The sequence below is a fragment of the Ambystoma mexicanum genome, chromosome 6p (genome assembly GCF_040938575.1).
Source record: "Ambystoma mexicanum isolate Mex_15411 chromosome 6p, UKY_AmexF1_1, whole genome shotgun sequence".
NCBI lineage: Eukaryota > Metazoa > Chordata > Amphibia > Caudata > Ambystomatidae > Ambystoma > Ambystoma mexicanum.
This window is the reverse complement of record NC_090935.1, coordinates 887,601,843-887,629,533: the sequence shown is the minus strand read 5'-3', so window position 1 is coordinate 887,629,533 and position 27,691 is coordinate 887,601,843. Positions and strand designations below refer to the sequence as shown.

General features: G+C 47.4%; 1 protein-coding gene across 5 annotated transcripts in view; it reads right to left on the bottom strand.

The window, feature by feature from the left end:
- The window catches only part of APC (APC regulator of WNT signaling pathway), a 1,243,184-nt gene that overhangs the window by 870,251 nt on the left and 345,242 nt on the right, over nt 1-27,691 (bottom strand). For all 5 annotated transcript variants that reach the window (XM_069625497.1, XM_069625496.1, XM_069625498.1 and 2 more), the window contains one exon: nt 5,664-5,816. In XM_069625497.1, coding sequence (XP_069481598.1) covers nt 5,664-5,798 — 135 coding nt within the window. In that variant the 5' untranslated portion in view covers nt 5,799-5,816. The remainder of the gene's footprint in view (nt 1-5,663; nt 5,817-27,691) is intronic.

Genomic DNA, 27,691 nt, shown 5'->3' with positions numbered 1-27,691 from the left:
CAAACAATTCGACCAATGCAAATCAGACTTCACCCTGGGGGAGAGAAAGCAATATCGCTACGCTCAACTGCAGCACTGGCTACTCCATCCCACCATGAAACAAGCAGCGACAAGCCCACTGACTAAAAGCGGGCGAGGAGCTACCCCCAAGGCCTTACATGAAAAGATGGGAGGCATCCACCAGGCAAACGATAGAAGAGTCTGAGTGGACAAAACTGTGGGCATACATACTCAAGCTTATGAGATCCCTTCAAATTTGATAGATCTGGGTGAAAATGCAGTGGCACCTAACACCAATGAAACTCCATAGAATGTACCCGGGGGAATCCAAACACTGCTAGAGGGAATTTTGGCGGGGTAGAAACCTGGAGCCACATATGGTGGGAATGCCCCAAAATAGACAGGTACTGTGGGGGCATAATAGAGGCAAAAGCGCAAGTCTTGGGGGTGAAGGGGAGAGGGAAAAGAGGCTTGGCACGGATAGGCCTGGACAGGACACTGGAGGAACTCCCCTCTATGTGAGCCTGCAAACTATGTCATCAAGATGATGGCGGGCGCTCTGGTGCTGGCTAAAAAATAGAACACTAAGGATCCGCCACAGGAGCATGACTGGGTGGCGAAAATCTGGAACTTTTCAACGCTAGAGTAGCTTACTTACTCCCTCCAGGGGGAACACAAAGGATTTCGTACAGACTGGTCAAAATTATTGGATTTCCTACTGGACGGAGCGAGGGGAGCACGGACTCTGAGGAACCTGCGCATTCTGGGCATAGTTTAATAGCTCCTGGACGGGCAAAGAAAAGGGAAGGGAACTATCATGGATAACGGAGCCGACAGTCGTAGTTAAGAACGGTCCCCTGGCATCGAGGGATAGAGAGCACCATAGAAGCCCCTCAAGGAGGGGGGGACTCCCGTCAGATCGAGGGGGAAGCAAAGTATTGTTTGATTTGTTGTGGTTAAAAATGCGAATAAAAAGTTACGTAAAAAAAAAAAAACTGCAATAAAATGTTCCAAGGATCAGCATATAATAGTCATTGACCAGCAACAGATAATAGGCCACTCGACACAGACTAAAATCAAGAATCTTTACAAGTGGGATAAAATATTTTCAGCAGATGGTCATACCAAGGGCTGAAGAACAGATCATAAATATTGGTCTTTAGGAAGATGTTATCACAATTCCAGTAAAGTTTGTTCTGACTTTTCCAATGCATTATGTTAATCAGGAAAAGTAGCTGATTGAATCATAATTTTGTTAGCTTCGCTGCCACTTGATTGTAGACACAAAACAGATTAAAATATGAGCTACAGTTTCAATGCATGTATTGCAGGTATGCCCTAACACTTACTTTGACATCCTTGTTTAGTTCTGCCTAGATTAACAACTTCTTGAAAAATCAAAAATAACGTTCTTTTGGTTTGGCAAAACAAGAGTGGATCCTTAGTCAGGTTGTCGCATTCTAGATTTTTCAGGACTTTGTGATGGTAGCTAACCAAGCTTGATTTTACCCTATTCTCTAGTTTGGGTATGTCTGTTAAGACAATTTTGTTTAGGACAGTCTTGTCATTTATGTCCATTGTGAGCCATAAGGAAATGGGAGTCGTTTTCAGTTGATCAGTTAATGGCGTAATGGCTGCTTTCGTGATAGAAAAGCTCTGTGGCTGTTGCTGGGGAGAAACCCAATAAGAAGTGCAAAAATGTACGCTCAGATTTCTGCAATAGAAAGCGAATGGGACATTCCCCAAACTTCAGCACTGTTGCGTGCAATACCACCATACTTTGTCCAATATTCCTAAGTTATTGGGAGAACTGCTCTGCCTTTGTGAGATGAGAAGCACAATGATCGGGCATTAAATCAAAGTTGTTGTTTTATCGATATGGCTTACCAAGTTTAGTGTTGTTGAATCTAATGCTTAGACAGTCAAACATATTCATACTCCTTCCAAATGTACCTTCTCCATGGAGATAGCCAGGTTTACCCTCTTATTTATATTAAAAACCATTAAAATTGACTTGGAGCAATTCACAATCATGCCCCTGGACTTCATACACTCGACACAGGAGTCTACAAGCGCTTGTAGGGCATTAGGTGTCTTGCCCAGTAGTAACACATCATTCGAATACTGTAGGCATGGTGTTTTATGACTTAGGAAGGATGAGACATCAACAGGCGTGCTTAAAAGAGGTTTCTCCAATGTAAAGTTTGAATAATAGCGGGGCCATAAAGCATCCCTGGCGGAGTGCTCTACCTATGCATTCACCAGGCTTTTCACACAACAGTAGTACAGGTATAATCAACTAACTATGATTTAAGACTAACTGAACTTCAAAGGGGTGGTGATCCACCTATTTAGGGTGAGGGGACAGAGAGAGACTGACCCTATTGCTCAAAATGGTTAATTTAAAAGGCAAAAGGACACTTCACGCAGTGTCCAACGCACTAAGTTCCCTCACCCTAGATAGGCGGCTCCTAGGACTCACCCCCCCTTTGAGGGTTCAGTTAGTCCGGTTGGAGGGTCATATAGATTGTATGAAAAAAGACTTGTTAAATCATCATTAGTCGATTATATCAGTAAAAACATTGTGGGATAACGTACAGGATATGATACCCATCCCCCAGTCCCCGGTGTGTTTACCATACACGAGGCTTCACATATGTAATAAAAGCCTCAGTATTAAAATATAGCTGCATGAAGCCCAAGAGACTTGTTTCTACGCTCAAATCATGAAGGACTGACCACAGCAGGGATCTATTCACCTTATTGAATGCTATCGACATGTCCATAAACACCAAATAGAAAGCGAGCCCCGCCCCACTTTAACCTCATAGTATTTGTCAATAAGAAGGGATATGTTTAGGCACTGTTCAATGGTACCCCAAAGCTGTAGCATTCCTCTGTTGGTTTTGTAAAGCAAACTGTATCCAGCATTCTTACCCATCAACACTTTCTAGATAAAAAACTGATGACTTTCATTATGGGTCTTATTTACGTAAATAAATTGAACAAATAGAAGGTGCGGGCCTGAGATTTTACCAGTCACCTTATTTAGTGGAGCCTCCATAGAATATGAAGTAGAAGATGAACACAAGTTTATTACTTTCACAGGTTCAAGGCCATGTCAGATGGAGGACTCTCGCAAACTCAGGTTCTGAGCCACGTCATACAAATTCCAACCTCTGACATTTTAAAGGGAAATTAATATGAGAAACAGAAAGGTCCCTCGGACTAGTGCTTTAATACATTTGGAGTACACAAGTCATCTAATACTGGAAAATTAGGTATGTTGTTGAGGGTTAGGCTGTTTAGGGACCGCCTGCAAATAAATAAGTTAAAATAGGTGAGGTCAGAAACAGGCCCTGGTATCCAAAATGTTGTCATGTTATGTTATTTTAACATGGTGGTGTCTTGCACCGAAGCACCACTGTAGTATTAAAATGCCTATCCTTGTGTGTAAAGTAGCCTATTGTGCCCGTCACGGAAACCAGACTGTAGTCTACTGGAAGAGATAGTATAAAAAAGGGTAAGGTACGAGGCATCCATGTAATATACCATACCAGAGGTCTCCATTGAAGACAGCTTCATGGCAGGTGATAGATCCTTATCTAAGTCGGTCCTCTTTCAGCCTTTACAAATTCAAGTACATCCCACAGAATTATACATTGTTCTTTTTTGCACACCTATTGAAGAAAAGTACAGCAGGTCTTGACATTGTTTCATCATAAAATATCCAAGAGGTGGCTGGATGGTTTCTACTCCAGCAAGTCCTATGTGAGATATGAGTCAGATGAGGGGCTTGAGAGCCTAGCCTAGATCAAGTTGGGAATCAGACCAGCTAAGGCCAACCAGGAGGGGAAGGGGTTAACGCTAGCAGAATTGTGACTGCCACTTGAACCCTACCACAAGACTTACGGATAATAGGTGGGATACCTGGTAGGAGAGAACCAATTTGTGAAATGCAAAACATCTGCCGCAATTTAAGCACAAACTGTTTGGGGCAAAAAAGAAGGTGGGTGAGGCGCGCACTCCCAGTCCTGGTCAATTAAACCTGTTGCAAAAAATAGGTAGCTGGGTCACATCCCAAAATGGACAAATATTCACAGGGTTAGATCCCTTCTGCTGAAAATCAGGTACTCAGTATTAACAGGGTTAGATCCCTTGCTGCAAATCAGGTAGTCAGTATTAACATGGTTAGATCCCTTGCTGCAAATCAGGTAGTCAGTATTAACAGGGTTAGATCCCTCAGCTGCAGTTCTGTGGTCTGTAGTTGTTCTCCTCCTAGCGCTTTCTTATCTCAAATAATCATCAGGGAGGCTGTTAAGCAGGTGTGTCTAATTAGACTGTGCCCCACTTTGGAGAATCATAAAGATGGTTCTCTCCCCTCCCCCAAATTTGGGAAGGACTTGTGCTTTGGAGGGGTGTCGGTTGCTGGTCACCTGAACAGAAAAAAACGTTTTCACTACAGCTACCAGAATCCTTTGAGTCTAATTAGACACACCTGCTCAACAGCCTCCCTGATGATTATTTGAGATAAGAAAGCGCTAGGAGGAGAACTACAGACCACAGAACTGCAGCTGAGGGATCTAACCGTTATTACTGAATACCTGATTTGCAGCAAGGGATCTAACCCTGTTAATACTGAATACCTGATTTGCAGCAGAAGGGATCTAACCCTGTGAATATTTGTCCATTTGAAGGGATCTAACCCTGTGAATATTTGTCCATTTTGGGATGTGACCCAGCTACTTATTTATTGCAACAGGTTCAATTGACCAGGACCGGGAGTGCGCGCCTCACCCACCTTCTTTTTTGTAACAAACTGTTTGGGGACCTGTAACTCCCAGCCTGTCACAGGGGCTGTTTTCCCCATCAAGGAGGTGGCCTTGCACCAGGAGGTGGGAGGAGGAAAAACTTATGTCAGGATCTGAAGTAGCTTTAGTTACGACCTCACAGTATAGATCACTTGGTGTACAAAAATATCCTAATTGTTAAATATTAATTAGTCTTGCATTTTCAGCCCTCCGCTGTGGTAATCCTGCTCGTCGTCCTGTCCATTTTATCCCGTTGTTCTCTGCCCGGTCATCTTTCACTTGGAATCGAAACTGCCCTTTGCCCGGGAGCTTCACTGGTAATACTCTCCAAGACCTGAAGGATTTCTCCGTTAGCTTTGGGATTTTTCCCCAGTGACACCCTACTTGTCTGTTCTCGTTCTAGGCCACAGTCAGCGTTATGGATAGGATGGGTGTACTTGCCTACCTTCAGGAATGATAAGGTAAGGGTACTAGCTCATCAGGGAATTAACAACGGATATAATAACTTGTTTCATGCCACACCACTGTGCCCAAATTGTCAGGAATTCAAAAATGTTTTCAAATGAAAGCTCTATATTTTTCTGCAAGAAAGCAGTCAATACTCTAAATGGAAATCTCAACTTAAACACTTGCTCTCAAAGCTAAACCACATAATATCCGACACAAATATCTTGTAATAAATCACGCAATAGGTGTGGGGAACTAACTGGCACTGAGAAAACAGCAGTTTCAAACTGACTGAAGACAATAGTATACACTACCTGCTCACAGCACAGTTACAAGCAATTGGAGCACCTCTACAAACAAAACTGTAAAAACTTAGCAACATGTCGAATTACACACTTTTGTTACCTTCATGTTAGTTGCCTCTGTTTCCAATATTGTAAGATGAGTTGAGTTGTCCTCTAGTTCTTGACGAAGGTTTGTATTCTCCATTTTCAGTGCCTCAACTTGCTTTAACAACTGATCATATGACGCTGCAGCCATGCTGGGTTACCCCCGGACCTAAAATTACAATAGTGTGTCATGAGAAATGTAGTGTTTTGATAAACAAAATAAAATATGAGTGGCACACCAATCAGAAACCAGGAAAAACCTAAAACATCAAGTGTAGAAGATACATCTGCTAAACCCCAAAAGGCATTTTGTTCCTGCAACTATATATTGACCTCAGTAGGAATTTGGTTCTGCGAAATGTATCTAAAACTAAAATCAACCCTTGCTAAATTCTATTTTGGGGGCAAAGGGTGTGGGTGGGTGTTTGGTAGAAGGCGTAGGGAAGTTTGCGTGTGGGGAGGTGAGAAGGATGTATGTGCGGGTGGGGGTGGGCGTGTGTTTGTGAAAGAACAAGCTCCAGCACAAAATAAAACATAACATTGTTAAAGTGAATAAAAGTGCCCCAAAGCTACCACAGAGGCACTCTGATCCTACATGCTAGCTTTAACTAATTACAAATGTTTTTAATATTTGAAGGTGACCGTTATATGCACCAAATGTGCCCTTTTAGAAAACACACAATGCCAAATGAAACTGTAAGGAAGAAAGTCCTCCTTTGCTCAATTTTGGGAGCCACCTCAACATTTCACTCGTTTTTTATGGTGGCCTAATTTTCCCCCAATGAAATCCATCAAGTCTCACTGGGGGAGCAATGCTTTTTTGAGGCTCTTCAGGGGCCCTTGTTGTCCTCCAATGTGGGGGCTTCTGCCAAGGTGCTCTTTAGAACTCTTTGGGTCAGAACCGCGATATAGATAGTTCTGGTTCTGGCTGCTGGCAGTGTACTTTAATCTAGTGACTGCATGAGTTGCAGCTGGAGTCCTCCAAAGGGAAGCCTTGGTTATGTTTCATCCAATAACCTGCCAACTGTGTTCTGTTCCTTATGCCTATAACTGAGTGAGTGGAGACTAGGAATGACCATGTATGCTCATTTCTCTGGCATGAGCGCTCGCTTGGTCACAAAGAAATGTATGGGGTTACACCTAGGAATGATTGCAGGGGGTGGCGGTCATTGATGCCTCTGGCATCCACATCCCCCAAGTTTGTCTGGGAGATTGGTGCATGACTGGTGGGTTGGGTTACCATCTGCCGTTCAGTTTGGCATAAAAGCCATCACTCTGCACCAAGAATTTTGCCAACTGCTGTGATTCAAGCCTGAAGCATCCAAGATATAGATGGTACGAGGATGACAAACCGCATCTTTAGGGTCGCCAATTCCAACTTTGAAGCTCTGCCTCACTCCTAACCAAAACAAACCATGTACAGTTCTCATTTCCTCTGATCCAGTGGGGAAATATGGATCAGTTCTTCAGGAGGTTCTTTTGTAGCTCTTAAATCCTCAGCCTTTGCAGTGTGACCACAGCAATCAAGCAATGCACGACCCTGTCGTTATACTGTGGCTATTTGATGGACACTACACAATGGCTCATCTGTGCAGTGGGACCCTAGTACCATCCTCCAAACATCGGGAGCTCTGCTGGCATGAAAAGCAACCTGTGAATCCGGACTACAATTACTGTTGCTGGATCTTTGCTCTCCAATCGCTGAGTCACACTTTAACTGTCTGCACTTTGTCAGGGGGTGCTCTGACCTCAGCTAGGTATCCTGATCCACTCCTCCAGGGTTGAGGTAGTCTTCTGCATCCACCCGCCCACTCAGTTGGTTAACAGAAACCCTCCAAGCTCCGGCTCCAAGGGCCTCCCGCTGCAGGTTCTTCTCTGGAACAACCGACTCATTTCTTCCCCTGGATCTCTTGGTTGGGGGTTTGGATACATTGTTCCAGGGCTCAGACACCCCATACTGAACCAGACCACTAAGATGGACATACAATTTTGTAATAACATACTGGGCAAAGCCACTCATCAGGATTTATCTACGAAAGTTTCTGACACTTTTTTTTAACAAAGAAAATGTAAGCATCTCACCACAGATTAATTTGAATCAGATAATCCATGCTTTAGGCTAAGGTCTTCCATCCTGATTCCCTTTTATATCTAGGGGGCGAAAAATATTTCCTTTAATTCATTGAAGGCCAGTAATCAAGTATCATGATAAGTTGCATAACCAGATTCAGAGAAAGAAACCTCGTTGGGAAAAGACTAAGAAAAACCAGTAATGGAAACATTTATAGTAGATAGAGTATGTCCAAGTACTGGTATCCATGAATAATGAGCCACAATTGGTGTAGCAAAGACTCTTGCAGGAGATGGTTACCTGATGGGAGCAGCTTTCTTATGAAGCTGATCAGGAGGGGGAACATTTTGGCAGGCCTGAAAAAAATTGTGAATAATGGCAAGTGCAAGGTTTTTGGCCATAGAATCTAGAATACCACTTTCAAATCACTACAAATATCTCCCCAGTTGAAAGGGACAGATGCCATAGGTAACCCTGAGTCAATTTCACGAGAAGTTAATATGAAAGACCCATATCTGGAACAGTTTCAACATCTTCCCAACACAGACTGCCACAGACTTGAAAGGTTATTCTCCACAGGCTTTCGACATGTTGATATGCAGCATACAGGCCTATGAACAGAAAAACAATTGTGCTGACTTTAAACAGATTGTCATCTGGATGGGTCAAGGGAATGGGTAAACCAGCAATGGCTTGCATTCTTTAAAGATGGCTATACATGCACATCAGAATTAGAATGCCAACAGTGAGGAAGAATATCCAAATGATGCGTTATATATGGAGATGGAAGCATAGCATCAGGTGCAGAGTTTCCTTACAGCTTTGCCTTCTATTTCTTACACTGTGTCACTTCAACCGCTATCAATTTATTAAGCAATGGGTTTATTCCATGATCTGGTGTAGTTGGTAAGGAATTCTCAGAGGCAGAGAAACCAGATTCACCATTCACTGACAGGACGGAAATGATTAAAGATAAAGGCCCTCCTGTAGCGCTTCTCTGTATCATAAAGGAATAGCGAGAGGTTAATTGGTTTGAAATCATATAAAGATTTTATTCTTTGAAAAAGATTTTATTCTTTGAAAAAAAGAACAAATTAGAACCATAGATATGGTTGATGCACAGAGCACAAAGAAACAAAACAAAGGTAATACTGCCTGATCTCTAAAAAATAAGAAATGTTTGGGTCACAGGTTGGAGTGACTTGGTTTCAAATATTTAGATGAAATCCCAATTTTTTAAAAAATATTAGTGATTATTTTAAAATATAGAAACATAGAGCCAATTGCTCCCCAATGTAACTTTAACAACAATTAAAGACACATCTCTTTACCAAAATAAACAAGGACAATAAGAGAATCAAAGTTGTGAGAAAGAACTGTCCTCAATAGGACCTTTCTCAAATACAGAGCCTACTACTTTCAAATTCAACTGCAACAGCTATCAAGGATATCATTCTTTACCAATACGCTCCAGGACAACAGAGAAAAAGTGTGTCCTTTGAACCAATAATTACTGCTTACCAAGACTAAGTGAGTGCAACTTAGTAAAATTCAACTTGTGATTTAGACAATCTATATTTTAAGAGAATCACGAATATTTTAAAAACAAAATTGGATTTCATCTAAATATTTGAAACCAAGTCACTGCAACCTGTGACCCAAACATTTCTTATTTTTTAGAGATCAGGCAGTATTACCTTTGTTTTGTTTCTTTGTGCTCAGTGCATCAACCAGATCTATGGTTCTAATTTGTCCATTTTTTCAAAGAATAAAATCTTTATATGATTTCAAACCAATTAACCTCTTGCTAATCCTTTATGATACAGAGAAGCGCTACAGGAGGGCCTTTATCTTCCGTTTGCTTCAAGCCCAGGTCAGCCTCTGTGGCATCCCTAGGTTGCAGCATCTCTGTTCTTGCTAAACTGCACCTTCCCTACTTCTCTTATTTGGGGCGCCAGCACTGTTCATTAGGCTGATTTTCCTTTTTCCACAGGACGGAAATTATACTTGCAACAAAGATTCAGAACTCAGAGAGCGAAGACTTGGTTGCTGCTCTTCTTCGATTTCCAGCTTTCGAGGGTGGTGAGACTGCACGGTCGACTGGAGCCGATGATTAAGCCTACGCTGAAGGTACATCATGACCCAGAACCACTGATGAAGGGGTTGCATCCAATTCAGTAGGATTGCATACAGTAACAGATTTAGACAAAAATACTGGCAATGCCATCTCTGCAAAAGCAAATTGAAGCAAGGTTCTCCATAGACACCATAGTCAGTTCTGATGCTTCAGCTGGAGGCTGCAGCTTCCGACAGAAAGCATGTGCCCAGGATTGAGGTCCTTCTCACTTAACATCTATATGGGTAAGTAGAACATGGGTAATTGCCAGCCTGACTGATGCACTGATTTTCTCTGGCGTACACACTGGTATACCAAGCCACCTGGCCTGCAAATTCCCATTCGCCCTCCTTTATTTGCAGAAAGAGATATTGGATAGCCTTTACAAGGGACTTGCAATGGTTCAAAACCGTCTAAACAGAGATTCATGCTGCCTGAAAATATAGGCGGGGTAGTAGCAACAGGCTTATTGCATGCGGTTAGTATCATGTGGGGGTACAAAGTCATGCCTCGAGTTGAGTTTCTTGCTCATATGAACCAGAACTAATGGTATGGGCATTGGTAATGGCAAGCAATGCTCAGGTCGCCTGAGACAAGTCTCCTGGGAACTTTGGATAACCTGTTTTATGTGACGATTTCTGCATTCTACCACCACTACAATGCGGATGATGGGTGCAATGAAAATGCTGGGAAATATGCTGCCCCTTGCCAACACCTGACCATTTGGCCTGCAAAGTATGTGCTTCTTGTAACGGTTTATAATTACAGGAAAGCCAAATCGTGGAATTCTCTTTGCAACAGTGACTTGGTCCTTTTGGCAACAGTAAGCTTCAACTCATCCGGAAAACAAATTGACCAAAACAATGCCTCGCACATGGGTAGGCCCCCTGAACCCCCCCCCCAGTACAGCAGCGGTCATCGGACTACCCTGCAGGGTCCCTGTACCTATCAGGAGGGAAAAGCTGTAATGCGCATGGCCAGAGCTCCAGGACGGCCAGCGGTGCTGCCCCCGGCCTTGAGCGCCCGTCTACAATGTGGGTCGACCGTCGACAAGTCCAGCCGCAGTCCCAGTGAGCCATGGCAGAGTCTCCATCCCTACCCGGAGGGAAAAGCTCTAAAGCAGAGCAGCCAGAGCTCCAGGACAGTTGGGGTGATGTTAACAGCCATGGGCTCCTGTCTCCCATGTGGGTTGATTGTCCACAAGTCCAGCGCCGGTCCCAGGAAGCCCCAGTGGGGATCCCGTCCCTCCAAGGAGGGAAAAGATGTAACGTAACGTGGCCAGAGTTCTGGGATCGCCGGGCGTGCTTCCCCCGGCCTTAGGAGCCTGTCTCGCATGTGGGTTGACCGTCCCCAAGTCCAGCGGCGATTGCAGGGAGCCCCGGCAAGGTCCCCATCCTTTCAAGAGGGAAAAGCTATAACGTGGCACGGCCAGAGGTCCAGGACAGCCGGGGGTGCTGCCAGTGGCCTTGGGCGCATGTCTCCCATATGGGTTGACCATTCCCAAACACAGCGGCAGTCCTAGGATGCCCCCGCAAGGTCCACATCCTTCTCCGGAGGGAATAGCTGTAAGGCAGTGCAGCCAGACCTCCAGGATGACCGGGGGTGCTGCCCCACCCTTGGGTGCCTGTCTACAATGTGGGTCGACCGTCCACAAATCCAGCCGCAGTCCCAGGGAGCCATGGCAGAGCCCTCATCCTTACCCATAGGGAAAAGCTCCAACACAGCATGGCCAGAGCTCCAGGACGGCCAGGGTTGCTGCCCCCAGCCTTGGATGTCTGCCTCTCAGTTGTGTCTACCATCCCAAAGCCCAGCGACGGTCCCAAGGAGCCCCGGCAGGGTCCCAGTCTCTCCCCAGAGGGAAAAGATGTAACATGGCATGGCCAGAGTTCTAGGACGGCCGGGGCTGCTGCTCCCAGCCTTTGGCATCTGCCGCACATGTGGGAAGCCCGCCCCCAGCTCAACGGTGGTCTTCGGACGACCCAGCAGGGTCCCCATCCCTCCCAAGAGGGAAAAGCTGTAAGGTGGCACGGTCAGAGCTCCAGGACGGCTGGGGGTGCTTCTGCCAGGCATGGGCGCCTGTCTCAAATGTGGGCTGACTGTCCCAAAGTCCAGCAGCAGTCATCTTTTAGACTATTTGTGGAGTACCTTACTATGAATGAGTGGGGAAGGTCTAGTGTGGCAGTTTGTCCACACTCTTCAGAACTGCATGCATATCTATCCTGGAAGGAGTGCAATTCTCTGCACCCAATTGGGGTGGGTACGTGAAACACACGGAAGCTAAAATGCATCCGCTGCAGCTGAAGCAGCAAGGACCAGGGATTACTACACTTCTGGGACATCATTTTTTGAACATAGATGATACATATGGTATAACCAGGATAACTAACTTTCCATATTCAGGTTCACCTGTCTGTTCCAGCCCCAAGACACAAAGGAGGTGGTAAAGTACAAATCCGCCTTCTCTTTAGATTTCGACACTTGGTAGGTACTGACTATACCTACTCTTTTGTTGGACACCAAAAGACTGTCCTGAAGAAAGTGGCCATAACACACAAGATGCCACTGAAACCGGTAGACAGTAATTGCTACACTATATAGACACCAACCTAACTTTCTGTATGTGACCAATTTTTACTTCACCCCACTTGATGCTGTAATACTAATATCTTGAAAAACGCCAAGTGGAGTGTGTATTGTCTGTTGGTCTGTGACACAAACCTGGAGTGTTTGTATTTTGTGTCCTTTAAAAACTTTGGTGCACGTGGTTTACACACAATCCCTTAGTCATTAAGGTCATGCACAACCCAGTGGATGTTTGTACATCAAACCACTAATGCACCGATCTATTGTCTGGCTATTTGTCTCTTCCAATACATACAAATAGTGGAATAGAGTGGTTGATGGGCATGATTTGAACAAGGCTGAATGTTTTACAATGAATAGAAGTTAGTAGTTTATCTTCTTATCCTGTCCCCTTTTTGTAGGCGGCACACCAGCGCATTATAGGGTAAGACGTGGATGGGAGGAAGGGACAGTCAGAACTTCACCATATCCTTTGCTGTCTTCCTCCACAACCTTGTTACTGCTGTTGCTTTTCACAGCAATTCTCCTTTCTCTTGAAAAATACTTCTGCCTTCAACCACAGTAGGTTTTATCCAAAAAACAGGTTGTTGTGTTCTCCTGTGTTTTTGGAAAGCAGACATTTTAGGCTGTAACCAAATCACACCGCAGTTGTGTTTTGCCCTATTTCTTCATGTTACAAATTAAGGGAGGGGGCCTAGGAGTGGTGTAAGGCACATTTTGGTGTGTTTGGCAGTGCTAAGTTATTCACAGCGAAATTGACTATGGTCAATTCTGCCCTGAATCATTCCACTTCAGTCAAACAACCCAAATCCGATACTGATCACGGTGCAAGTCCTCTTCCCTTATCACTCTCTCCCCCTTGCCCGTCCAAGTGCTGCACAGAAATTTGATCATTGTTTGTTATGTATTAAGGAATTTGTGTGCCTGGGTACTTGTAAGAGGCAGATGTATAGAAAACGTACCCAGCCCAATTGGGTGCAGAGAATTGCACTCCTTCCAGGTTATATAGAGTAAGGGCATCTCCCTGCTAACTCGCACCTTGCCCCCCGACATTTTTTGTGAATTCCCTCCCCTACTTACCTGCTTACGCCGCTTCCCCTTCACCCTGCGGCGCCAGATCTGTCCTAACGCGAGTCAGATCCGATGCTGCAAGGTACCATTTTCTTTTTTCAGTCCCCCGCCTCCGATGTTGAGGAAGCGGGGTACACCACTGCAACCCCCCCACCCACCGTGCCTAAAAATACTGAACATGGGGCAGAGGAGACACCCCTGCAACCCCCGCTCCATATGTTCGGTATTTTTAAAAATCGATCAAATGGTAACGGCTGAAATTGGTAAAAATGTACCAGTCGATCAATGTTTTACGATCAAATTGGCTAATTCCATCAGTACCACCCGTTTTCTCTACGGGCTCACCACCTGCAGCTCAGTCTATTAAATGGGAACCCCGTCCATCTGGAAGCACAAGAGCTGTAGTAGACTAATCTGTGGTCCGGTTGTCCCACTTCCTATCACCACAGTTGGACAAACTGGGAATCCAACAAATCCCTGCAAGGTCAGATATCTCAGTGTTAGTGCTTGTGGTCCTTTCCCTTCACCTGCTGAAGTGCTGTGGAGTGATGCTTCCAACCCCCATTCCGCTCTTCACCGCTGCAGCATGTGGTGAATGCTCAGGTTGCATGTTCAGACATCAGGCTAGATGGGCATTAGGAGTCCTGAACCATGGGTCCATTTTTGAAGGGCTGTAGATTCTGTATGTTATATCTTTTCATTTCAGACGGAGTGGCACCCTCCACCCGCTGAAGATGCTTCTCCAAAGCACTGAGGTTAGCCGACGATCAGGGCACTGTTTCTATTATCAAAATGAGGGGGTTTTTTGGAGGCACAGAGTCAGATGTGGTTCACTTAGCAGCCATGTTTCCCACTGATTTGAATGTTGAGCAAGTTCTCCGAGTGAATACTCCAAGATGGTGCCTGGGAACAAGAAGAGATATGGCTTGTCGGAACATCCACCAGAGTAACTTAGCACAAGCACCTGAGGCTCCAGATGAATTTTACAATTTTACAATTATGCCTCAAGATTTTGGGTGATGGGCTTGCAAAGAACCTTCTCTTGCCAGCACTGTGTGGGGAGGGGGCAGCCAACAACACCCAACAAACCTGGCACCATCAACGATTAGCAAGAAGCACCACCCAGCTGCATCAGGCAGCTGTGGACCACTGCATCAAGGAAATGGTCGTGGAACCTATTCAGTCCATGCTGTGGAGTTGCTTCCTAGGGCTTCAGCATAGTTAAACCAAAGGGCACCCGAGATATTGTCAGATTGCCTAAGTCAATGTAGAATCCTTGTGGTGTTGTGTTAGAGGGGTACGTTTGCAGGTATGCCTGTGCAGCTGAATTTGTTTGTCTTGTGTAGTATTTCCAGTCTGTACCACGTTGACTGTAAAGGCCTCTATTTGCGGGAGGAATGAGGGCACAGACGTACTACACTTGCAGGACTCTTGATTTTATCTTTTGTGGTTCGCCTCCCCCTCATTTAAGTTGCAAGTCCTTCATAAAGGCCCATTCCCCAAATTCTTCCCCTCACCTGCAAAACCTTTTGTCCACAAGCGTGCTGACCAAAAACATCTTGCTGCACCCCAGTAAGAATAGGGACTGCACTAATCAACTTTGGGCTAAACGCAGCTTACAAAATGTTTCCAGCCCAAGAAACTCATAGTTAAGGCAACTTTCAGTTGCACATTTTTTTACTGAAATAGAAAAGTAAGCACAATTTTTTTTGGGTATGATTGGACATACATTCCCCCATCATGTACTACAAAAAGAATCCGAAACCATATTCCCAGTGTTCCTTCGTACAATAAGAAAATTTCACATGTACACACATACACCAAGTTGAGACAGACAAGAAAAACCAGAAGAGAAAAAAAATCAAGTAAGCACCTTTCTTTAAACAACTCATTAAAACATGGCCCCAAATCTTCATATTTGGATAGGAGAACCATGGCATGGGTCCACTTGACTATTGTAACTTCTGTCAGAGCACCTAGCTACTGATACACCTTGTCCAATCTAAACCAGTGAAACCCTGACTCTTCGCGAACTATAAACTGCAGCCAGACTGACATTTCTTGGAACAGTTCCCCGCACTGCCATATACTCAAATTAAGCTTTAGTGCCTTTTTCCACAGGCAATAGGTACATGCTCTGAAGTGCGACTTATGCGCTGTAGGGAAGGGAGGGTGCATATGAAGGCTGTAGGAGACAACTGCTCATAATTCCCATGGGAATGGGCAATAATCCTATGAGCACCAAGCCACGGTGTTGTGCCTAGACTCTGCCCAGATTACGGAACAATCATTTAAACAGGAATGCTGAGAAGCTGGAACTCGGCAGTCATAAAGATAGTAATTTTCTAGCTTTTTGGGACCCAGGAATGAGCTACGTGACTAGTATCACTGATGAAGAGGAGGCAAAGGGCAGAGGAAACCATCAAACGTCCCAGTAAATTGTGGAAATGGGGATCTGGGCAGCAAGCACCGGAATGGCAAATAGACTCCTAAGAGCCATCAGGAACATACCCAAACTGCCCAATGATAGCCAGAGAGTCTTGGTTCCGATTTGCTCTCAGAAAGCCTTAATTTTACTCTGGCTGCTAATTGGACCTTATAACTAGGCTTTTTAATTTAAGACACCTGCCCTATTGTTCTTTTGGCAAGTAAGGAATAACTGTATCCCTCTTGAAGCTGGACACAAAATGTGCACTCACCATTAGCTAGTGATAAATGACACTTGGCCAATAAGAAATGCTGAGCTCTGTGTATGTTTAGAATTGGTGTAGAGGTGTCGAGTGACTTTTTATGGCTAGCTAGTAAATTGTAATTGTTATCCCGGTCTTGAGGTATTATTCTTTTGTACCTATTTTCAGCAACAACCTTTTAAAAGATAACTAGCTGGCACATTGAATTTTATAAATCTATACATCTGGACCGTTCTTTACTTTTATTGGAACTGCTTTGCACTACTATTCTTGTTCAATGCAATGCCCCAAACCTCTTGCAGAGTTAAGCCTTCAGTTGGGTCACTTCTGAGAGTAACGTCAGAGGTACTTTCACAGGGTGCAGTTGCTCACTTCAGTATATGAGAAGCTGGGCTTAGGTTATGTGGAATTACAAGTGAAACACAGTAAGCTTCTACAAGTGACAGCCTGACATCTGACAAACTAAGTTCAAAAACAAACCTAAGACCGATGACATTTTCTTTTTCTTTCATTAACACAATACACCCAAAGCCTACTTTGTGCCAAGAGGTTAATTCGGTATTGAAGTTGTGATGAATACACGATTAAAGAAATGAACAAGTTACTCTCTTACCTGGTAACGTTCTTTCGATGGGATGGTCCGACGATGTATTCCATGTCTATGACAGGTAATCACCACAGCTGTGCTACTTCGGAACATTTTCGGCGTCTGCTTCAATGACGTCGATACGCTGTCTTCGAAGGCCTCCATCGAGCCGACGTCACCGGATGTTATAAGTAGGACGCACGACGCCCGTAGCCTCAGTTGTAGTTTTTTCCCAGAACGTGTGGCACCAATCTTCTACCAGTATGATCACAGAAAGCCTTGCGGAAATGTAAGCTGCAATCGCATAAGAAATTCTGTAGCGGGGCAGGTAGGGAGGGAGCGATATGGAATACGTCGTCGGACCATCCTATCAAAAGAACGTTACCAGATAAGAGAGTAACTTGTTCTTCAAGGGGATTGGGTCCTCGGACGTATTCCATATCTAAGACAGACTCCCAAAGCAGTACCAACGAATGGAGGAGGGGAAAAAGAATTTAGAATATAGAAATTTAGACAGTCCAATCAAATTGCAGAGTAAAGAACCGCCTTGCCAAAGGCCAGATCCTGCCCATGGATGGAATCTAGGGAGTAGTGTCGTACAAAAGTATGGACCGAAGCCCAAGTGGCTGCTTCACAGATGTTTCAAATAGGAAACATCCTATGCAGGGCAGTAGAGGCAGCCATACCCCTAGTAGAATGGGCCCGTAATCCAGTCGGAAGGTCCTTACCCGCCAAGCGGTAACATTCAGAAATTGCCAAGATAATCCATCTAGACAAAGTCTGCTTAGTAACAGCTTGTCCCAAACGCCTTCCAGCGTAACCTATAAAGAGCTCATCGTCCACTCTGACCCAGGACATGCGTGAAATGTAGAAATTTAAAGCTCTCCTAGGATCCAACCTATGGAGCCTCTCCTCTTCCTTACCAGGATGCGGAGGAGGATAAAATGCCGGAAGAATGACCTTCTGGCTTAAATTAAATTCCGACACCACTTTAGGAAGAAAGAAAGGACGAACTCTAAGGACAACCCTGTCCTTATGAAACACAGTGAAGGGTGGCTTAACTGAAAGTCCCTGCAACTCACTCTGCGAGCGGAAGTGACCGCAACTAAAAATACAGTTTTAAGAGTCAACAGTCTCAAAGGACAAGAATGTAAAGGCTCAAATGGAGCACCCATTAGAAATGTTAGAACAATGTTCAAATCCCAACAAGGCACCTGGAAAGGTGATGGCGGAAACACATTAGTGAGCCCTTTGAGAAACTGAGGAATTAAAGGAATCTTGAAATAAGAACACTCCTCAGACGAGCGCTCAGAATCAGGACATTCTTTCCTCGCACAGTTGGCAGAAAAGCCTTCAGGGAAAGCCGGACGGCCCTCAGCTCCAACAGATTGATATGGAGTCTGGACTCCGACGGAGACCAACGACCGCTGGCTGTCAACTCGGTGGCATCAGCGCCCCATCCTGTGAGGGATGCGTCCGTCACAACCGTCACCTCCAGCCAGGATAGCCAAAATGGAGCCCCCCCCTCATCAGATTGCCTTTGACGGCCCACCACAGAACGGGGAATATTCACCTGAACAGAGTCCGACATCCTGCCGGAGGACTGACCACTGCATCTTGAGAGCCCACTGCAGAGATCTCATCCGCAGTCGAGCCTCTGGCACCAGATGAATGCAGGATGCCATGAAGCCGAGCAACCTCAAGAATTCGAACGCCAGGAGACTCTGGACCTGCTGAAACTTGTGCACCATTGGCTGAATGTGATGAGCCCTCACCTGGGGAGGAATACACTGCCCCAGGGATGTGTCGAGCACTGCTCCAATGTACTGGAGCCGCTGAGTTGGCGTCAAGTGGGACTTCTTTAAGTTGAGGGAGAAGCCCAGCTTGTGATGGGAGTGGCAGGAGACGGACAGATGATCCAAGATTTGCTCGGCAGAGCGCGCCCTGATCAACCAATCATCCAGGTAGGGGTAGACGTGAATCCCCCCTTTCCTGAGATACGTTGCCACCACCACCATGAGCTTGGTGAAGACCTTCAGGCGGAGCTCAATCCGAATGGCAGGACCCGAAACTGAAAGTGTGAGTCGCCAAGCGCGAACCTCAGGTACTTCCTGTGCTTGGGATGGATTGGCACATGAAAGTAAGCGTCCTTGAGGTCAAGAGACACCAAACAGTCCTGAAGTTGAAGGGCCTGGAGGACTTGAGAAAGAGTAACCATCTTGAACTTGTCCTTCTTGAGGAGTTTGTTCAAACTGCGCAAGTCCATGATGGGTCTCAATCCCCCCCTCTTTCTTCGAAATCAAAAAACAAGGGGAATACCATCCCTTGTCCCTCTCCGCTACAGGCACCAGTTCTATGGTGCCTTTCTCCAGCAGGGATTGTATTTCCTGCGCAAGGAGCGGATCCGGACTCTTCAAAGAGAGATTCCCTGGTGGATTGTTGTGAGGCCTCTGCCGGAAAGGAAGACAGTAGCCGTGGGCTATGATCTCCAGAACCCACACATCTGAAGTAATGGCACGCCACTCTACAAGATGCTGCGCCAGCCTTCCCCCCAACCGGCGAACCATGGGACATGGCCTCATGACTGATCTGAAGCGGATGCGGCAGTGCCTGAGGGCAAAGAGGCAACTGCCCGAGCGGCCTTGGCACCTCAAGTACCCTGCATTCCACCTCTGGTACTCCTACAGTGGCCCCTTTGACTTGCAGCACCTCTCCATTTACTGAAGGATGAGTAATAGCGAAAGGAACCTCCCCTCCATTGCTGTCCCCTAGGACGAAAAGGCAGAGGTTGGCGAAATGCAGCGCTCAACGACTTCGCTGCAGCTTTGGAGGTCTGCAACCTCTCAAGGCTCTCGTCAGCCTTGCTGCCAAAAAGATGTTCACCATCAAAGGGCATGTTGAGGAGCCGGGCTTGCACATCAGGAGCAAACCCCAACTTCCGCAACCACGCAAACCTGCGTATTATGGTGGTCGCCGCCATGGACCGGCTGACACAATCTGCCATGCCCAGACCCGACTGAACTGACTCACACATGGCATCCTTGCCATCCTGCACAATAGCAAGATAACCATCCCGTTCCTCCCCTTCGGGAATATGATCAGCCGCTAACGGAATAATACAGTTCCACAGAGTGTGCGTGAAACGTGACAAGGCACACACGGAGTTTGCTGCCTGTAAAGCCATACCCCCTGAAGAAAACACTTTCTTCGCCCAGCCATCAAAACGCTTGTCGTTCCTATCTGGAGGGATGGTAGGGTACGATGCCTGCTTTGCTGGGGCCGTAGCTGCCTGCACCACCAAACACTCCGGAGTGGGGTGCGTTGTAAAGTAGCAGGGGTCGCTACTGGCTGGGCGGTACTTTGGCGGCAAAGACTTGCTCACTGCCGGGAGACTGTCCGGAGCAGTCCAAGCCACTGCCACCCTTCTTTGCAAGGCCATATGGAATGGCAGTACCGGGTCAGTTGGTGGACCTTGGTCGAGGATATCCGTCAGGTCATCCTGCAGAAAATTGACTGGTGGCGCAGACCACCACAAGTATTCCATTACCCTCGACAGACTCTGCATGGGAGCCAGGCTCAGGCCTACAGAACTCCACCTCCGGAGAGGTGTCCAGACCACTGGCATCATGCAACGACTGACGCAGGTCTTCAATCTGGCTATGACCAGACAAAATCTCGTCAGGTACCTCCTCAGGAACCATACCTTCCTCAGACCATTCATCCACCTCAGAAATATAATCCAGAGGCTGGAATGAGGGCACAGAAAAAGGGACAAAGGCATTCTTGGCCTTGGCCAGAGCCTTTCTGGGGGGGGGGGTTACACCGTGCCACGGGGTACCTCCGACAAAGCAGCCTCGAAAGGCATCAAGGGCGTCGATGGAATCGGCGGCGACATCGAGTGTGGCGCCGACGGCATCGACACAATCCTCGAGGGCGGAGCCCTGAGCGTGTCCTTTGACAGCCTGGGCGCCAAAGGCATCGACGGCTTCCTCAGAGGCAGAGCCTCGAGAGAGTTCGACGACCTCGGCACCGAAGGCGTCGATGTCTTCTTCGAAGACCTCACAGGCTCCGACGGTCTCGAGGGCATCGAGGACCGGGACCTGGAACGGGCATGTCTAGAGCGACCATCCTTGTCCGACCGGGACCTCGAAGGTGCCCGGTGATCGCGACGACCGCTCGAGACCGAAGGCGTGCGAGTGGTGTCTCTAGCACGGTCACGTCCGGCGTCTTTTGACGACGCGGATGGAACAGAGCCCTGCGACTGAAAAATCGCCAACATCTCCTGCCAGAATGAATCCCATTCCACAGGAGTGGAGTGCTTGTTGGGACAAGCCACCCGCCGACGGGAGGAGTCCTCGGACAAGGACGGGGAAGGCAACCGATGCCAGCGCTTCCGTGAGGGCCTTGAAGAGGCAGAGGAATGGCGGGACCGACTCCTGGACCGAGACGCCCTGGACTTACGACGACGATGCTGAGAGTCGTCCCTCGAATCGTCAGTCGAAAGCCCAGTGGATCTAGACTTCCGGGGCTTGGCCACTTTACCTACAGAAAGCTTCTTCTTACGCTCCCGCAAGGCCTTCGATGTAAGCGACTGGCAGTCTACACAGTCATCCGTGTCGTGGTCCTCACCGAAGCACCAGAGGCAGGCGATGTGTGAATACATCAACAACATCTTGGACCTGCAGTCCCGACACTTCTTAAAACCCGGCCGCGGGGTGGAAGAAGACAAAGACGGAACAAGTTACTTACCTGTAACTGTTGTTCTCCAGCATGGGTCTGGCATGGATTCACATGCTCATGAATATTCCCCGTCGTCAGGCTGGGAATCCTCGGTAAAGAAAAAACCAGTATCAGTTTCGTTTCTGATCTGTCTTTCGTAGTAATAACCAATCACTGGTCTCTGCGTCATACTGACCACAGCCAATGACTGCCCTCTACCTAAGCACCGCCTCCGGCAGCCATCTTCAGATTTGGAAGCACGTGAAGTGGCAGTATGACCAAGTGAAGAGCCGCAGAGGGGTAGGCGGGAGGGTTCGCATGTGAATCCATGCCAGACCCATGCTGGAGAACAACAGTTACAGGTAAGTAACTTGTTCCTTCTCCAGCATGGGGTCTGGCATGGATTCACATGCTCATGAATAAAGAATACATAGCAGTACACACATGCACAACCACGGGAGGTGGCAAAGGCTCAACATTAAGCATCACATCAACTCAACATTAAGCATCTTACCTCCCCACCAGGCTCACCTCAGGCGAACAGGTTGCGCAGCACTGCTTGGCCGACCCTGGACTCCTCCCTGGAATCCCGGTCGACGCAGTAGAATTTCGTGAAGGTGTGCGTCGACCTCCACGTAGCAGCCCTGCATATGTCCAGCAGGGGCACACCAGATAGGAACGCCGTGGTAGCTGCGATCGCTCTGGTGGAATGGGCTCTCGGACGGCCAGGCAGCGGTCGGTTTGCCAACCGGTGACAGTACATGATACAGCCGGAGAGCCATCTGGAGATGGAAGCCTTCGAGAGAGCCTTCCCCTGATTGACATTACATTGCATTGCATTACATTGCATTTATATGGCGCACCATAAACCCATAGGTGTGAGGGCGCAGACAAACAAAAACAAAGCAGAGAAGGAAGAAAGAAAGGCTAAAACGATCTAAGGGGTAGCAGAATTAATAAACCAGGGGCAGCTATTTGAAGAGGAAGGTTTTAAGGCCCTTCTTGAATGAATTCAGAGAAGATGAGTTTCTCAGTTGGTCTGGCAGAGTATTCCAAAGTGCCGGTGCCACTGAGGAAAAAGCACCACATTGTGCCTTTTTGCTTTTGACTCTGGGCTGCTGAAGCAAGTTCCGGTTGTTAGACCGAAGGTTTCTAGCAGAGGATTTTTTTCCTATGTACCTTTGCAGGTATGGGGGCATCTTGCCCTGAAGACATTTAAAGGTGATGACCATAAGTCTAAAGGAGATTCTTGATTCTACGGGCAGCCAGTGTAGTGCTCGACGTGCCTCCGAGACATGTACCCTGTGAGCAAGACCGGATACCACTCTGACTGCTCCGTTTTGAACCACCTGAAGTCGTTTGATGATTTTTTTACTGGCGCCCGCTAATAGGCTACAACAGTAGTCAAGTTTGGAGCCTATAATGGCTCGGGCGATGGTCTCAGCATTGGATTGGGAAATGTAGGGACGCAGATGGGATAACAATTTAATGTAGTAGTTAGCGGAAGAGACGGTACTGGCTACATAGGAGTTCATCTTGAGTGATTGATCCAATACCACACCCAAGATTTTAACCTTGGGAAGAGTGGAAATCAGAACATCTCCCAGCTGGAAATGTTTATACATTGAGTCCAATTTGGCTATGATGCTGTCCGATCCTACAATCATAAGTTCTGTCTTGCTGCGGTTAAGTGCAAGATTATTCCACAACATCCATTGTTCAATCATGGCGAAGATGCGGTTAAGTTCCTTTTCATCCTCCGAATGCTGGCCTGTAAGAGGGATAACACATTGAGTGTCATCTGCATAGTTGGAAAAGAGGATGCCCTCATGGGCCAGATGAGCAAAGAAAGGGGACATAAAGATGTTATAGATACAAGGAGACAGACTGGCGCCTTGTGGCACTCCAAACAATGTCTGAATTGCAGGCGCTTTGGCATTGTTGGCACATACCCTGCTAGACCTGTTGGATAAGAATGAAAGTATCCAGTTGGTAGCGGACTGTGAACAGTTAGCTACTGACATGAGCCTATCTGCTAGAATGGCATGATCGACGAGATCGAATGCTGCCGATTGATCTAGGGAGATTAAGAGAGAGGTCTTTTGAGAGTCCATTCTTTGTAGTAACTGAGACTTCAGATCAAGAAGCGAGGTTTCCGTACCAAACCCTTGTCTGAATCCTGACTGAAAAGGGTTGAGAATGGGGTGGGCATTTAAGTGTTGCGCAATTTGAATATAAGCAACTCGATCCAATATCTTGAGCAAGAAAGGAGTGTTAGTTATGGGCCTATAATTAGTAGGGACGTTTTGATCCAGGCTGGGTTTTTTCAACAAGGGAGTGACCCAAGCTTGTTTCAAATCGTCTGGGACCGAACAGCTCTGTAGCGAGGTGTTGACAAATTTACATATGGCATGAATAAGAGAGGGTGGACAGGTTTTAATAATAGTTGAGGCACAGGGATCCCCGGTGCAATTGGTTGCCTTAAGTTTGTTAATAATGGCGGTCAGTTCCTCCTCTGATATTGGTGTAAAATCAAAGATGGGGATATTGGGATCCCTAATAAAGGTGTTACTAACTAAGTTGAAATCTGGTGTATCCAAGGCTGCTTTTTTGGTTGCTATAGCTTTCCGGATACCGTCCAATTTATTAACCATGGCGGTCTGAATATCCAAGCACCACTCGTCATTTTTAATAATGGCGGATAGTGCCGGTTCTGGGACTGACTCTTGTTCTTTTAGTATTTTAAATAGCTCCTTAGAGTTTGATGTGGCCTGGGAGATCCTTGAATCCAAGTAGGATTTCTTGGCGTCAACAACCGCCCTTTTGTAATTTCTTGCGGCTTCCTTATAGTTGAAAAGTGTTGTGGGAAGTTGATTAGCTTTCCAAGAATAGTATAACTTGAGAGAGAGGGCTTTAAGGGATTGAAGTTCGGGCGAAAACCACGGGTTAGCAGGTTTCTTTTCAATCGGTTTCTTTTTATCTTTTATGGGAGCGAGAGTGTCTGCCACTAGTTTAAGATTAGAGCAGATTTTCTTGGTAAGGGTGCCAAGATTATCTGTCTCCTGGATGTGTAAAGTTTGGGAAGAAAGGGATTCAATTTTGTCCATGTTTAACAGCTTGGTGTTGCGATATGTAGCCGTCACCGACCGAACTGTTTGGACTTTGGAGACAAATGGTATAGTAATAGAAAAATGAACAGCATCATGGTCCGACCATGGGCATGGTGCAACGAAAACATCATGGTGCGGGCTATTAATAGCCGCTACCCAATCAAGGGTGTGTCCCAAATTGTGAGTGGGGACCTGCACAATTTGAGAGAAGCCCAGATCATGGAAGGATTGCGCTAGTTCCAGAGCTGTCTGATCATCTGGGTGACCCAGCCAATAGTTAAAATCACCCAACACGATAAAGCGTGAATTAGGTTTTAGTAGCGGGAGAAGGTAGCCAGCAAGTTCTGTACAGAAATTGCCTTGACAGGAGGGAGGCCGATAAATAAGAGCCATATTCACCGTAGTTTTTGTATTCATCCCAATCTTTATATGGAGGAAATCTATTCCTTCCATAAGGTGATCCTTAATTTTCCAAGCAGAAAGTGATTTCCTTATGATATAGGCCACCCCGCCTCCCCTTCCAGATTCTCTATCCTGCCTAATCATGCAATAGCCTTCTGGAATGGCAAGCTGTAGTGAAGGTCCCGATTCCGCAGTGCCCCAGGTTTCCGTAATGGCGCAAATATCAAGATTATTGTCCTCAATGTACGTAGAGATTTCATGGGCATGCTTGATTAGAGATCTTGTGTTGAGCAGCATACAATTAAAATACCTATGGGGTGTGAGATAGTGTGCGCCACTCCTTTGTTGTGAATCAAAATATCTGGCTGGGGCATTAGGTTGGTATGCTCTAACTGTTGTTTACCTGGGGGAGTGCCAGATGTTTTGGACGGCGTTAAGCTAGGAGTGATGTTGAGCTGCATAACGTTATATGGACTTAGCGTGGTAACAGTATAACGGAATTTACGTTAGTTTCCAAAGCGTCCAGGTCCAAAGTTCACAAAGAGTTGTGACGTCTTCTGAAAACCCTTCGTGCAGTCCACGTAGAACTTCAGCGCTCTAGCTACATCCAGCGAGTGCAAAGTCCACTCAGCCGGCGACGAAGGCGACGGGAAGAACACAGGTAACACCAAGGGTTCGTTGAGATGGAAGTCCGACGGTACCTTGGGCATGAAGGAGGGGTGCGTCCTGAGCACTACCCTCGTGTCGTGGAAAGTCAAGTACGGGGCCTTGCAGGAAAGGGCCTGGATCTCTCCCACTCGTCGTGCGGAGGTGATGGCCACAAGAAAAGCTGTTTTCCACGATAGAAACTTCAACGGGGCCGAGTGCAGAGGCTCGAACGGAGGTCCCATGAGCTTGGTCAGCACCACGTTGAGCTCCCACGCCGGGGCCGGAGCCTTCACCGGCGGGAACGATCTGAACAGTCCCTTCATGAACTCTTTCACCAGACGATGAGACCACAAGGACGTCCGCCCCGTGGTTCTGGTGTATCGGGAGATCGCAGCAAGATGAATCTTGATGGACGCGTGTGCCAGACCAGCCTTGGCCAGCGTCAGCAGGTACGGCAGTACCTGGGGAGCCGTAATCCATAGAGGGTTAATCTTCTGTGCGTGGCACCAGACAGAGAACCTCTTCCATTTGTGTCCGTAGCATTTAAGAGTCGAGGACGCCCTGGCCTTTGCAAGAACCTCTCTGCAATCGGCCGGTATGTCGTATCCTCCAAACTCTAGCGCTGCAGGAGCCAGGCCTGCAAGTTCAGCGACTTCAGGTCGTGGTGGAGGATGGCGCCTCCTACCCTGGAGAGTAGATCCGCGTCCGCCGGCAGCTTGATTGGCGGGGACGCTGACAAGTCCAGAAGGTCCGGGAACCATATCTGCCTCGGCCACGCAGGTGCGACGAGGATCATCCTGCACCGTGACCTCTTGAGCTGGTTGACGAGCCGGATTAGCAGAGGCAATGGAGGGAACGCGTAGAGGAACAGGCCCTCCCAGGGGAACGAGAAAGCATCGCCCATGCTCCTCGTCTGGGGAAACCTGCTGGCGAACCTCCGGCACTTGGTGTTCGTCGCCGTCGCGAACAGGTCGATCTGGGGTGTGCCCCACCGTCGGAAGAGGCGATCCACCAGATCCTGCCGTAGTTCCCACTCGTGGCACGAGCGCAGCTCCCTGCTGAGTGAGTCGGCGATGGTGTTTTTTATCCCTGCCAGATGAAACGGCACCAGAAAAATCCCTTGGGCGACGGCCCAATGCCACAGGTCCTGCGCCTCCTTGGACAGCGCTGGGGACCTGGTTCCGCCCTGTTTCCTGATGTAAAACATGGTGGTGGTGTTGTCGGTGAAGATCCTCACCACCTTGCCCTTGAGGGACGGAAGGAAGGACCTGAGGGCCCAAAACACTGCACGGAGCTCCAGGACATTGATATGCAGGGACTTCTCCGTCGGGAGCCAGAGTCCCCTTGCGTGCAGATTTTCGGTGTGCGCTCCCCACCCTTCCAGGGAGGCATCCGTGGTCACAGTCTCCTGGTGGTCTGGGGTCTGGAAGTCCATGCCCGCCGTCAGATGCGCGCGGGTGCCCCACCACCGTATCGCTCGTCGGAAACTCTCGTCGAGCTTGATCCTTTCCTCGAAGCTGCCCGTCGTCTGGATCCAGCACGCATCCAGGAATTCTTGCAACGGGCGCATCCGGAGCCTGCACATGGGAATGAGGTAGATGCAGGAAGACATCATCCCGAGGAGGGACTTGATGGACCTCACTTTGGCCGCGTCGGCCACCAACATCCGTTGCACCTTGCCCAAGATGGTCCTGGTCCTCTCCTCCGACGGGGAGGCCAGAAGAGACACTGTGTCGAGCCTCGCTCCCAGAAACAGTGCGACTTGCGCGGGCACCAGGTGGGATTTGGCGTAGTTCACGGAGAATCCCAGGTCCGTGAGGAGTTGGACGGTCCTTGCCGTGTGGACCACGGCGAGCTCCCTCGTCTTGGCGCGGATGAGCCAGTCGTCCAGGTAGGGGTAGACGTGAATCCCCTCGCGGCGCAGCTGCGCCGCCACCGGTGCGAGGCACTTGGTGAATACCCTGGGTGCCGACCGTAGTCCGAAGGGAAGGGCTTTGAACTGGTAATGACGCCCTTGGACCACGAATCTGAGGAATTTTCGGTGCCCC